Source organism: Chiroxiphia lanceolata, chromosome 5 (assembly GCF_009829145.1).
Source record: "Chiroxiphia lanceolata isolate bChiLan1 chromosome 5, bChiLan1.pri, whole genome shotgun sequence".
Taxonomy (NCBI): Eukaryota; Metazoa; Chordata; class Aves; order Passeriformes; family Pipridae; genus Chiroxiphia; species Chiroxiphia lanceolata.
In genome coordinates this window covers 15921263-15935792 of record NC_045641.1, presented here as the reverse complement: position 1 = coordinate 15935792, position 14530 = coordinate 15921263, and the positions used below count along the sequence as shown (strand labels likewise).

The window sequence follows — 14530 nt, the reverse complement described above, 5'->3', positions numbered from 1 at the left end:
GAAGAAAGCTGAAACAATGCTGAAGCAGAAAAACACAGGTAAGAGGAAACCATGGAAAAGTTCTCAGTTCAAAACTTCAGTAGTCAGAGATAGCAAAGCAGAAATTTGGGCAACTTGGGAATGAAAAAAAAAGGAGCAACTTTCCCTTTGCACATAATTCAGCTTGAACTTTCAGTTAGACTATAAGGTTAAAGCCAGCCACAAATTACTAAGCAAAGTGAGGATGAAGAGAAATTTCTGGTTTAGGCATGCATGTGCTAGTATACCCATTCACATGAGACCATCCAGAGACGAAATAAAGGGCAGGGCATAAGAATAGAGATGCAGTAGGTTAAATGGGCCAAGTGGTTTTCGAGGAAGGTTTGTATATGTACATGAGAAGAAGCAAAGAAGAAAAAAACCCCATATATAGAGAACTAGTAGAGAGTGAAACATAAGGCAGAAGCTGTGGAATAAACAAATTTGGTGTTTTATAGGAAAGCATAGTGAAAAAGGAAGACTGAAGGAGATTGTTATCCACATGCAACTATTTTTCATGGAAATCAGCAAAGATGGAACTTCAGTAGAGGATGCAAAAGCAGCAATTTTGCCTAATGCTTATCTCAATTAGACTGTGAAGCTCACAAGGCACAGAGAAATGCCAGCTATTTAAACACAGAAAAAGGCATTTATCGTCCCCTCCTCTCTCTCTACCTCCCAACCAAATCCAACCTGACAACATCAGTTCAGGCTAAATATTATATCAAAGACACATTCACAACAACTACATCCTTCAAGCACTGCATGAAGCCCATCTAACTTCTAGAGCATCCACAGCTCACTGAGGACATTCTTGCTGCAAGGGAGTGATCCCTTTGCAATGTCCCAGCTTCTCTAAGGCAGAAAATTAACTTCTCACATTTTTAGTACTTTTTAAATAAAAAAACATTTAAAAGTCTAAGATGAGCAAATAATTAATATATAAGACATTTAGCTTATATTAAAACAGTCTAAAGAGAGGAATTTAGGTAATCCAGGGATTCAGCAGAGAAAGTCAGACTTAACTCAAAGGTTACTTGAAAGTAACAGCAAAAAAAACTCCTCAGCTTCTCTAAGCTGAACGTTTTAATTGTTCTTTACCATTAATGCAGGTACTACATAAGGCCATGCCTTGCTCATGTGCATTAAGCCAGCGTGTGTAGGTGGCACTGCAAACCACCAGAAAGGAGCTTGCCGGGCATTAGAGGCTTGTAGTCATTAGAGTCCAGAGAGAGCAGGTAAACAGCTCATTCAACTCAATTCTATAATTTTCATGGGCTGCTAAAGTGACCTTGAAAAAGCAAGTACTGTTTTCAGGTAGACTGTGTCCCCCCCCGCAAGTGCCATGGAGTCTACAGCCAAAACCAGACTTCCAGGCTCCACATGCTCCTTTCACGAGCCTTCAGGCAGGCAGGATTGAATCCAATCTTTGCGAGTACTGCTGCAGATGCAACTCATCTTGTACAAATATTTAATGAAAAATGCTTTAAAGCAATACAAGAGGGAAGTTAAGTATTCTCTGAACAAGTCAAGTATTGTCACAACAAGCACCATTATATCACCAGCGGCATTGCTGCCACCATGAGAAAACTAAATATTGATATAAATGGAGTAGCACAGACTGACAACTGGAGGATCCATCCCAGGCTGATCTATTTCAGCCCAGCAAAACACAGACAGGAGTACTGAAGAGACAAACAAACAGGTCTGGATTAGATGACCAGGCAGCTCACTCCTGGTATTACCTTCCTAACTGCAGACAAAGGCCTGAGAACACAGTGAAAGCCAGTGCTGGGCAGGGAGCATCCCTGGCACACGCCATGGATCAGGGTGACAGATTCCACAGAAGCACAGCCATGGGCTCAGCAGTGCAGTGTGGGCTGGTGTGAGCGGAGAGCTGAAGGGACTGTGGATGCTGCAGAACAGCCACTTGTGGTTATGGAATGCTTCTACTGAGCACACCTGAAACCTCTGGAGTGGAAAAGGGCTTATCCTTACCTCCAGTGCCCACCTGTAGCACAGTGTGTAGTTACCTGTTTCGTGGTGGAGCTCTGGCAGATATCAGTCTGTACTCCTCTGAACAGTCTCGTGTCATCCATGCCCTCCTGCAGCGGCAGCATCTTAGAACTCGCTGGTCCCCTCCTTTTATTTAAATTAACCATATAACTACAAAGTGACAGACTTACAGAAAAGATCTAATCAAAAATATACATACACTCTACAATACAGTTACAGGATTATTTAAAATAAAACACTTGTTCCTTGTTCCTTCAAAAGCAGTGAGGAACCAAACCTACCTGCTTCCCCTACCAGTGATGGACCTGTGGCTATGAATCTGCCAAAAAGCACTAACTCACCTCATTGCAAGAAATCAGGTGTAGTTTTGAAAGATAAATAATGAAAGTTTGCAAGAAGCATTAGCACAAAGCATTTTTAGGTTTATTTAAATAAAAATTATAATTTATACAAGACTTTTTAAACAAACAAGATTTTCTTAAAAAATGTACAGGGCAAATAATTTCATTATTTCAATTATCCATACAGTATAAGTCTTTTGTCAAACAAAAGTTACACTGATAATGAATTATTTACAATTTCAAAATATAGACTCAAACCTCAGACATAAAAATTTTAACATCCATTATATTTCAATGATTAGTAGAAATTAAACATCTGCCAAAATGTACAGAGTTCAATAAAAACTAACAATGTTTTTAAACAGGTTTATGTAGCCAAAAAAAAGGTACATCCTTTCATCTCCTCATGGTTGGGTAAAATCCCTTTTCTCTTTGTCTGCAGAACAAGGGTAGGGTTTTGCTGCTGGCATCCTGTGTGATGTTGCTACTAATAAATAGTTTGTTTTATTCAATCTTGCCTCACAAAAGCTACAGTGCACAGAAAGGCATGATTTCATATTTCAGCTTGTTCAGCCTTTTGAATTTAAGTGGTCGCTGATAATTAAAGCAGTCAGTTTTCATCTCCCTTTTTTTACTGTCTTTAAAAGGGACTCAAACTAACCAGTGAACTTCTTTAGAAGTTAAATCCAATTACGCGTGAATGATCCAGAAATCTACAGACATCAACAGAACTGCAAATATAAACAGCAATCAGACAGACAGAATGACAAGAACATCACTTTCTGCTATTTAGAAGCACTTTACATTAAGTGTTCCAACCCAGCCTGTTACTGTAGAACACCAGACTGTACTGCAAAACTAGACAGGAAGATTGGAATTTAAGGTGAGAACTTCAGTGTAATTGTACAAGTCAAGTACATATTTACTCGCTGCCCGTCCTCTCCTGCCCTCCAAACCTGGGAGGGTGTAGCAGCAGGAAAAGCATGAGTAAACACACTAAGGGTACCTTCTGGCATCTTTGAAGTCACATACACCACAGTTATGCAGCAGGAACCCAGACAATGTAAAGTGAAATTTGCAAAATATGTACACAGATGTTTGTCAATTATATTACAACTCTACTAAAAAAAAGAGAAATCCAGTCTGTTTCCTATACATTAGAGTGAATCAATGTTGCATTGCAGTTTGCACTAGGTTTACTGCTTTAAGAATCACTAACTTGTAAGTTCACACTGTTAAAAGTGTGGACTCATTTCAAACATCAGAAAATAAATTTTAAGAGCATATTGTACACATGAGGCATTTCAGTCTGGGAAAAAGATAATGATATCTTTTCTCTGAAGCCTAGATATGGTTACTTGTCCTGGCACCATCAGTATAGATCCTATAGCTCCTTCAGGAACCAGAATCTAGGACAACCTTGTTTACAAGGGTCAACCAGTGAGGGGGAGGGTGGGAGGGGGAGGGTGGGAGGGGGAGGAGGTAATAAGTACAAGTCAACTGATTTCCTATTGAAACTGCTGTTATGATCAGAGTGGAGGTATAAATTACACTTGAAAAATGATACAAAAATAAGAAAAAGAGCATGCTCTCTGTAAAAAATATAGTTTTCTGTTTGTTCAAAAAAAAAAAGGATTATCTTAAAACACACCCAAGGGATTTTTTCTTAAGACAAAATGAATGGATCTGATTAAGATTTATATAACATTAAGCCATTTTAATGCCTATTTGTTAGCCAAACTTACTATTCAAGGAAGATTCTAGAAAGGAAAGCCAAATTATAATACACAGAAATTACAAAAAAGAGACTGATTTTAAAGTAGGTTTGAAGAGAAAAATTTAAGATGAAGAATATTTACTTAAACATATAGCCTGAATGTGTGAAGTGATGAAAGCATAAACTGTCAAGCCACATCCACTTTAGATGGTGGCAAAATGGATTTCCCACCAGTTTCACTTACATTTTAAGTTTCCAGGCCGTGAGTTACAGCATACCTAAGGTGGTGTTAGAAACACACTCCTTTTTCAGGTCATGTAAAGACATGTTTAAGTGCTACTCTAAAGGGAAAACTCAAAAATTACATCTTAGCCATTACAGTGGCCTCCCCCCCGCCATTCTTGCTTACATTTCCACCCAGGGCACAGAGTTTTACCCTATAAGTGTTTCACTTTACGATAGTCAATCAAATCATGGTATTCAAAAATATTCCTTCATATTAAGTTTATATTGAGTTCTCATATCATATCTCTTCCCGGCCAGAGTAAAGAAAGGTTTGTATATGTTGACTGCCACCTTCTTCATTACTGCTGCATTTGTTGACACACTTTAATTTAAAACTGTGCTAAGACTTAAACACCCTTTGGTGTTTGTTACCTCTCTCCCACCCTTCATTTTACCTCTTTCCCTATAAATAAAGAAAATTCTTGTTTAAAAAAAAACAGAGAAAGAAAAATCCATGACATTAAGTCCCATTTTTACACAAGAATTTGCATCTCCATTGCCAATTTTTTAAACAGCCATTCATATAATGTCTGGAGAATCCATACTGCTCAATTCAAAAGACATAGCAAAGGAAAAGACACACTGGAAGGCTTGGCATAACTCCTACTGTGCTTTCATGAAAATGCAAATAAAATTCTAAACCTCTCAGATGGGTGTCATTATATAGAGTATAAAAGCTTTCTAATATTAAAGACAAAGGTCAATATGTGCTTTTCTGCTAGATAGGCCTGAGAGAGTTCAGAGGAGCACAGCCTTCCTGTTTTACCTGGCAGTTGGGTTTAATTGTTACTGAAATTTAATTCTGCAAAGGGGAAGACAGCAGTATATCAATGCTCCTCAAATTATGCTTTGAGAGGAACTAGTGCTTTCAGTTGCTATATTATAATGGTTTTTCTCATTACAAGGTAACTCAAGAGAAAAGCCAAATTTAAAAAAGTCATGTCTCAGTTTAGTTTAATTATTCCCACCTCCCCCAACACAAAAAGCCTGCAAGTCTTTAATGCATTAACATACAAACGCCTTGTACATACAACATGTACAACAGCTGAGCCCTTCTATGACAAGTATCTACAGAAATACAAATATATGATGCCTAACATTTTAGGAACAACATTTTCGTGCCCTCTTTTATAAAAAGTATCTGCCTGCCTTCCTTCCTCTTACTTTAGTTTAAGGAAAGGAAGATGTAGTTACAAACTTTCTACTCCAATTCACTGTACAAGTAATTGAAACATCTGTATGCAGGAAAAATTGAACCTAACCAAACCAGTAAAATATCCTTCTGTGACACAAATATTAGCAAGGAGGAGTTATTTTAAGTGCAGTTGTAAATATGAAAATACTGAGATGCCAATACTTCCTTGGTGTTGCTATCAGTTTTAATAAAGAACCCAATTCAAAACTGAGCTGAAGAGAGACTTCAGGCTGCTGCATCCATTATTCTCACATCACAGGGAAAAACAACTAAGATAAAGGGACAAACTAGTGATATCAGTGGAGTTAAAGGGATCATTCTGTTTCACTTCGTTATGTAGTCAGATCTCCAAGTATCTTCCCAGCTTTTAATGTCAGTAAATAAACATTAAAAGTGCTTAATGTGCAAGGCTAATAGTGATGATAGCACTTTCACTGTTTTGTTTCATTTTGGTTTTTTTTTTTTTTTACAAAAACCTTAAAAACAAACATGAAGGCATATATAAAATACACTTGGTTTATGTAACAGACAGAATATAAACCACCAGACAAGAAAAATTATTGCAAAATAGATGAGGATGTTCATTTTTTTTCCACTACCAAGTTGTAAAATAGGAAAGTTTCCTTTAGTTCTTCTAAGATAAGATACTAGCTCTCATTGCTGGATGTTGCAGATGTTATTTTCACATATTGGCTGAGAATTGTCTCAAAAGCTTCGTCTCTGTGTACCATGGCACCAAAAATCAAAGGCTAAACAACAGAAAAAAAAAACACATCATGTTAGTCTAGAAAGAAAACTGTTTCTCCAGGTATAGTTTTGGCCAGGTCGATAGGAACAGATTAATTGCAATAGAAGTGCATTGATAAAGTCATAAGATTACTTTTCTCTACTAAATCCTTGGTTATATGGCAGAGTTTCTAATATTTTCCATTTTTTTATCTTCTTCCTAAACTAACCATGGCATAAAATGCATCTGTACTGAATATGAGGAATGGAGAACAGTGTAACCCACTTTCGTCTCCATCCCCTTGGTGCATGATGTTTTCCTGATTGACCTCTGCCTTCATTAAAGTTCTAAAAATCTTTATCAGTGCCTCTTCATTTTCACTCATAGAATATGTATTTAGGTAGATTAACATTTTCAACCTCCTAATTGTGAAGTACTTCTCAATATCAAACAACAAGCCAAAAAACTAGTACAACAGTCATGTGACTTGGTAAAAAGTTATTTGTAAGTGATTAATTTAAAATAGGGTTCAGACAGATGCTAAGAAATGCTTCAGTTGCCCAAAAGGTACTTGAGGCTTACAGAATCTTAAATCTTATAGTACTAAAGACTGAAACAGGAAACCTTTATCTGAGCGTCAGGCCCTTCCACTCCAAAGCCTCCTCATCCACAGATACTATCAAGCCATAACCTTTTTGTTTCAGACTGTGCAGCAGAGCAGCCCCCATGCTCCTCAAGAAGGATGCTTGGGAAAATCTTTCTGAAGTGTTATAGTAAGATAATCCAGATGCAGTAGAACAAGCTGAATGTCTAATTCATTAAAGTTCTGAAGACAAACATACTAAATAATTGACAAGTGAATTTAAAACAAACAAACAGAAAAAGCCAAATGCTGCTATAAGTGGAAAAAAACCCCTTTATGCTGGTGCTAGCCAGAGAAGGAAGAAAAGAAGGGCATGAAGTCAAACACAGCAATACTGACACAGCCAGCTACTTACTTTTTGTGTAGATGGTGTCGATACAGCAATACCCATCCCTGATCCGGGGAGAACAGAGAGCACTTTATACTAAAAAGAAAAAAATCACAAAAGATACCTTACTTACTGAACAATTGCAAAGATGCTGTGGAGGTTACATAGCTCATCATTGATATGTCTTCCCAATATTCACACAGAGGAAGAGACCCCCAAATCAGACCTCTGTTTACCATCTCCAAATAAAAGCAGGCACAGCACATGTTTATGCTTGGCTGCACAATCCCTGTCTCACCTTTGTTAAAAAAATCCTAAACAGACACAAAAGGACTCTTATGGCCGTACAGACCAACCAACAAACGAGCCAGCATTACTTCAACTATGATGTCTGAAGTCCATAATTCCAATAGGAATGTTCGATTTGAGTGTAAGTTGTCTGCTTTACAGACATGTGATATAAATAGAAGGAATTAATTTGGAAATCTGGAGGTACTTACACAGTAGCAGACACCAGGTTGTGTTTCTTTGCTCAACACGATTTAATCTGTGGCACTCACAGCCACAAGATGTAGCAGAGAGCAGGTGTGTTTAAGATGAAAACAAGTGAGGAAGGATGACATTGTACTTGCCGTGCTTCCAACTATGCATTTTGTGCCTGTGTTACTGACGGGTCCCAACTAGATAAACCAGTCTGGCTATTCTAATGATCTGCCTTTCTTCATTGACAACAATCCTTCTTCCCTCTGAGGCACCTAATTTTAAGATAGTGCATCTACCGATATCCACACCCAAAATAAAGTTAGTATTACACTATTCCTGCTAATAATAGATCTTATTAAAGCATATGCAGCAGCTCTAGTCAACACTGGAGTTAATAAACAACACAACTTTAATCTTTAATGCAGGAGTGTAAGGGTTTAGTAAACTACTTTGTCTTCATGCTCATAGTGAGCCATTCACTCGTGGCGAGTCTGAATGGCTAAACAAGCAGTTCCAGGAAGAATTACATTTTACTTATAAAAATTATCAACGGCATGCTTTTTCAAAATAATAAGGAAAAATGCAAAACATGACTAGCTGAACAGAAAACCATTTTTCTCCCCTATTTGCAACACCAACCAGACATACCTTCTGGATATCTGTTATATCCGTTAGCTTTATAACCTTATTTTTTTTAGATGAGCCAGATTTTGAGCTTTCAAAGCACAAGTAACTGAAAAAGAGAAAAGAAGACGTTCATTTAGTTACAGTATTCTAAAACAAATTTCTCAAATATTCCTCTTGTCTCTTCTGAAGTTTGAAATCTCACAGGTTAAAATCAGCTTCAAAACCAAAGAAAGAGGCACACAATTTGCAGTTCAGTTATGGTTTGTAATTTAGAGAAAACATTTATAAATTCTAGCAACTGACTGATCTGTCTGAAAGCCCAGAACATATGGTATGCATACACACACCCAAAAATTCTTGTATTTATATTACTGCATTTAATGGTTAAACCTGACATGCATTTTAAAGACACAGGAGGGACATCTATCCTTAAACAGTTGAAATACCGAATCTCCAAAAGCTTATAAATCTTTTACCACCCTAAAAGAAGATTAATGAAAAACACTGTGTTAGTTTCGCAGTATTGTGATGCAGACAAAAGCTCAGATTTATAAATGCTGGAGAGTGGTCTCCATCAATAGGTGACATTGCATACAGATGAGCTTTACTTCCTTTCATTACACTCCAAAGGAATTTCAGCGCAAGACCCAAACAGTAATGACCATAGTTATTCAGCCCTGGGAGGCTGGAAGGTAGTAAGGATTAAAAAAAACCCTAAAAGCAAACAAAAAGAACCCCACTCAAAAAACAAAAACAAAAAAATGAAAACAAAACCCAAACCAACCAACTAAAAAAAAAAAACCTCGCCACAAAAAAACACCCATAAAAATCAATTACTGGATTTGAAGCCAAGGCTTGATTTTCAGTTTTCTTTTTGCTGCATGTCATTTCAAGGAAGCTATATATTCAGCTTGCTTTAGAATCCAAAAACTAAGACTAACTAAGACTATTTGCCAAATAGCTGTTGATCACAACTTCCAAAGTACACTTAGCTTTGAGGTTTCTTTTCTAGTATATATATAGTTAGCACGTTTTCCACATTAAGAGCTCCAGCTACTAACAACTGTCTATACAGAGCTACTCTGCATTCCTATGCAAGCCTTCCCAAGGCAAAATCACTTTTGTTAAGCATTGCCATATACCAGATTCAGCTCTCCCTATGATGCTTTTTTGAGGTTATAAAGCACCTTGAAATGGCATTTTTGTTTCAAAACATTGTTAAAGGATCACTTTTAGATTCAAATTCTTTAATGTCTTGCATTTCCCTCCTAAAAAACGTGTGGAGTGCAATGACTCACTTTTCTGTGACATAAAGAATTCCATGTCTGATGTAGTCTGTAGGCATCTTCTTATCTCTGTTAATCAAGCAACAGCGCCAGCCATTTTCAGACGCTGAAAAAGTCATAACAAGAATTCTTAGTTTAAGAAAAAGAAAGATAGACAGGCACTACCCCCAACAGTTTCCTTATAAAACAGAAAACAACGAATATTAAACTTTAGATACCTAAAACTAAAAGTGCTTAGAAAGAAAAGCCTAAATAAGGTGTTTTAGACATCATAACATCTGTTTTAACACTGGTTTTAAAAAACCCAAAACAAAAACCACCCACACAATTATTCCCTTTAATTTGACTATTGGATTTGCATAACCACAAAAGGCACATCAGGCTGTGCACTTTTTCAAAGAGCAAGGATGTGGAATGAAAGCGGCTGTCTCCATTCATCCTAATTTAAAGCAAGACTTTTTAATCAAAAGCTTACACCTACGCAAGGCACAGAAAGGGAATTCAACTTTAAACTATCCTTGGCTTTTTACAAAATATTGGCCTTCCTGTGGCATCATACCTGTCAAAGGACGCTCATTCTCTGACAGGTTAAAAACTTCATGGAAATTCCCCTTCTTGGTGGTATGCAAACGACTCGTGTCTTCATCTTTGCTTATTCCGGTTGGGGCGCTTGAGCCCACGTAGATTCTGGATCCTGTTGGTTGAATCTGCAGAAAAAGAATCACGATTCCAAAATCTGAGCATCAATATTTAAGCTACACTCTTAAAAATTATTTGGCTAACTATTCTTTTTAAAAAAAAAAAAAATCTACAATGCAACAATCTTCATTAATTACTTCAATAAAGTTAACTTTGGACTACTGCACTATACTGTTGCTATAACACCAATCTCTAATACAGCACCTGAACATAACCTTTCAAAGTGCTGCCCTTTGATGGACACCCTTTGCAGGGGTGAAGTACGTGGTGCTAAACACACCTACCTTAAAATACCATTTTCTACAGTAAAGGCTATATCTGATTAGATACAGCTAAGTCACTGCACACAGCTCCAACGATTGTAACTAGCAGGACTACTAACAGACAATAGGTATCAGCACTTGGCTTGTCTCAAGAGTTAGACAAAATATTACTGCACAAAAGAAGTTTAGAAAGAAAAAAGAGCAAAGAAAAAGCCACGCAAAACTGCATAAGCTCATTATAAAATACAAATGCTGAAATTGAAAGGAAGTTTTCCACGCTATGATCCATACCTTTTCATGCCCTGACAGCTGGCAGGAAAAGAAACAAACAACACAAATGTGACAGTGACAAAAGAAAAAAAGTAAAATCTATTTAACAATATAATACATAGAATAAAACATGAACTGAGTGACACTGCAAGATCTTGCTCACAAATCAAGAGACTACACACAATGAATGCAATTAAAAAAAGAGTTATTCGTGGTTAGAGCACACCAGTTAAATTTATTCAAGGTTGCATTACAGCCATTGATCTTTCCCTTGCTTTGAAGTTACACTGAATTTTGAGTGTTGACATATGAAATAAAATCTGAATGGCTGTCAGCATCCTTGTGGGGAAAACAGGCAGCATTGAGTTCCCAAAACCAAAGTACTTGAGTAAAATCTACTTTTAAATAGAGCTCCTGAAGCACTGGAGACTGCCCTAGCAACAAGCCTTGCTTCTGGAAGGACAGCAGGCAGTTTCTTTTGGAAAGCTTGCCTGCATTTGCTTTTTCATCTTGGTGGGGCACCACATGATTCCAAAAGCTAGCTTTTGTCATTGATGCATTAGCAGCTCTGTTCTTAGCCCTAACATACACATGCAATTAAACAACTGGAAAAATGGCAATATGGAAGCTCAGGACTAAGCTCTTCCTCTGTGAAGGCTCAATGCTGTTGAAGGCCAACCAGCCTCCAGCTGCTTTTTTTTTTTTGCACTAAGTTGGCAGCACTTGACACTTTGTAGGATTTAGAGCTAACAAAAGAAATCCGAAGCAAATGAAAAAATGTGTGCTGCAATTGCTAACTAGCAACCAGACTGACAAAACAGGCACAGCAGAGGGTTTTTGTCATCCACCTTTTAGGGTACAATGATGCCTTGGGAAAAAAATAAAGAAAGTTGACATGAAAAGCAAATGGCTGATGGTAACTGCAATACTGCCTCAGGTATTGCTCTTCTGCAGTGCTCTTAGCAGTGATCAAGTCCCTGGAACCAAGGAAAATAACAGCTTCTCCAACAATCTGTGTACAAGTACAGATGAGAAGAACTTTCTGAAATCCTTCTTAGACAAGTTATTTGGCTGCACATGGACATAGCCAAGTGAAGCTCCATGGCCCAAAACAAAAAAAGATCAGGGCAAGAGGTCTAATGTTTTTTGCGCTGGAATAAGGGCTACACTGCTCTTTGCTACACTGCTTCATACCTACCTGTTATACAAAGAGATTAAAAAAAGTAGTTTAAACTTCAGTACCACATCCCATCTGGTGGCTGGAAATGTGAGAAAGTTCTGCCCTTACTTCCAGTCCTGCCTAACACATGCAAATGTTTCCTCTAACCACTCAGGCTTGAGACAACCTATGGTCAATTACTAAGAAAGCATTGCATCCAACTTTGATAAGCCTTAAATCTAACTGGAAGTGATCGGATTTGTAGTGCTGAAGAGTCCTGATTGTCTAAAAATGTCACCAACAACCTGGAGGTAGGAATACCTGGAGGTATTCCATTTCACTTGATCTGTCATCAGCTTTTGACATAAAGCCTTTACTGATCAGATATTGTTGTCAGGACTGTTCTCTAAGGACACGGGGTCAGAGTAGTGGTACAGGCAATGAATAATGCATTGTGTTTAAGTTTACGGTGTCTTGTATGCTGTTTAATGACAAGAAGCAAAGCCAATGCACACATGCTGTCACTACATGCACTTGGGCTCTGTCTGCTCTATGAAAAAAATGAAAAGCCCATCTGATTTTTACCTTTTTGTACAAGAATTTATTTTTCATACTATGAGGTTTGCAGAAATCTCTCGAGGGGCGTAAAATTACTGAGATCAAGTTAATATTTTCAAAGATATTTGGATGCACATATTGTAGTCCTGCACATACTTTCCAGGCAGAGAAGCCAAGGCCAACAAGCCAGACATGACAGTACAAAATCCCTGGTCTACTTGTCAAAACCTAAGCCATGAAGAAAACCCAGAAGGAATAATTACTCTCTAAGCTTATGGATTCAAGCTTAGCAATTCAGAACCTTTCCCCCTCTAAGGCAGATTAGAGAGACCCAGCAAGAAGCTGTCACAACCACCACAGTATGTGAAAAACAACCTGTAAGCTCAAGAAGCACAGAAACTTTTAAGGTCATCTTCTGCAAGCAAGAGAAATACAGGCCATGGATGGCTTCATCTAAGTGTTTATTTACTTCTCTCATCCCTTGGAAAATAGGAGCAAAAGATTCACACTCTGTCATAGACTGTCCTTCACTTTCTTCTGAAATACTCAGATTATGCTCCAGTTAATTTACCACTAACTGCTCCATCACTCCCAGAACCCAAGATTTCTTCTTCTCAACTTAACAACTGAGGGTTCATGTGCTTATCCCTTTTGCTCTCCAGTTGTGTACCCAGCCTGAATTATTGCTCAGTGCTGCACATTTCAGACAATACTCAGATACTCCATGAATGCAATCAGATATTGTGCTAAGAGGCATTAAGCAAATGCTAAAATGGGAATTAGAGTGAAGATTTATTACAACTACTTTAATTTTTAAACTAATAAACATTGACAAATTCAGGGACAAGGAAATGCATGACTAGCTTTTCAGTTATCATGTCAGGCTCCAAAACAACTTACCAGGATGCACAAAACACAACACTTGAGATTTAACTATGACATTTTAACAAAAAGAAAATGTACTGTTGGAGTACCAGCATGGTGAGAAGTCCTTTATCACCACTATGCTAAAAGGTCAACTAATAAAAATAACTGTAAGACATAACACCTAAATCTGTAAACTACTTTACTACCTTTGCTAATGCTTATCCCATTAGTAAGGCACATATTATAATCAAGCCTTTATTAATTTTTTTTTAACTAACTGTTCTTCAATTTACCTAAGCATCTAAATTTCCACTGAAAAGGAATGTCTAAGTATAGAGGTGGATGCATAAACACTAGATTTTGATAATAAAATCACACAGAATGTATGTTAGAGAAATTGATATGAATACAGAAGATGTTATATTTCTGTGTTTAACTTCATATGATTCACAGTATATATATATATACACACAGAGATATATATATATGCACACACATTTTTGATAATTGATTCTTTTCATACAAGAGAACTCATAGAAAAACTGTGAATCTTGAAAATAATAAAAAAATAGAACTAACGTTGATTGTTAGGATTTAATTAAGCTTATCTTTAATGTGCTCTAGTCACTGGAGAAAAGGGAAAGGGAGAAAGGGATCTTATTTTCAAATGTTGGGAACAGAGGGACAAAAAGATTTATTACCCTTACCCGTCTCGACACTGTAGCATTAGATCTTTCTTTGAGCTGAGGATCTGTCAGGAGACTTATCCAGATGATATACGGAGTATCATACTTAGCTCTTAGTCTGGGGCATCGTTTGAAGATAAAATCAACAAGGAAAAACTTTGTTCCAACATAGAGTCCTGAAAAAAATTCACTTCAGTATGCATGTTGGAAGGGCATTAAGAACATCACTGTTTTAATAATGTTTTAACAAGTTAATAAATGAAACCAAATTCTGCATCTTCAATCATAGTGTTAAACCATTCCCTTGATTTTATATTTTGATTCTTCTTCTAATGACAGAAAATTATTTTTCTTTTCCTCCC

General features: G+C 37.2%; 1 protein-coding gene across 1 annotated transcript in view; it reads right to left on the bottom strand.

Annotated features, from left to right (window-relative positions):
* Positions 1–2435: 2435 nt before the first annotated feature.
* GRAMD4 (GRAM domain containing 4) overlaps positions 2436–14530 on the bottom strand; it is a 78078-nt gene continuing 65983 nt past the window's right edge. The window contains exons 14-19 of the mRNA XM_032688874.1: positions 14190–14344; positions 10226–10373; positions 9679–9772; positions 8402–8486; positions 7298–7366; positions 2436–6321 (exon numbers count right to left, since the gene is read on the bottom strand). Coding sequence (XP_032544765.1) covers positions 6220–6321; positions 7298–7366; positions 8402–8486; positions 9679–9772; positions 10226–10373; positions 14190–14344 — 653 coding nt within the window. The 3' untranslated portion in view covers positions 2436–6219. The remainder of the gene's footprint in view (positions 6322–7297; positions 7367–8401; positions 8487–9678; positions 9773–10225; positions 10374–14189; positions 14345–14530) is intronic.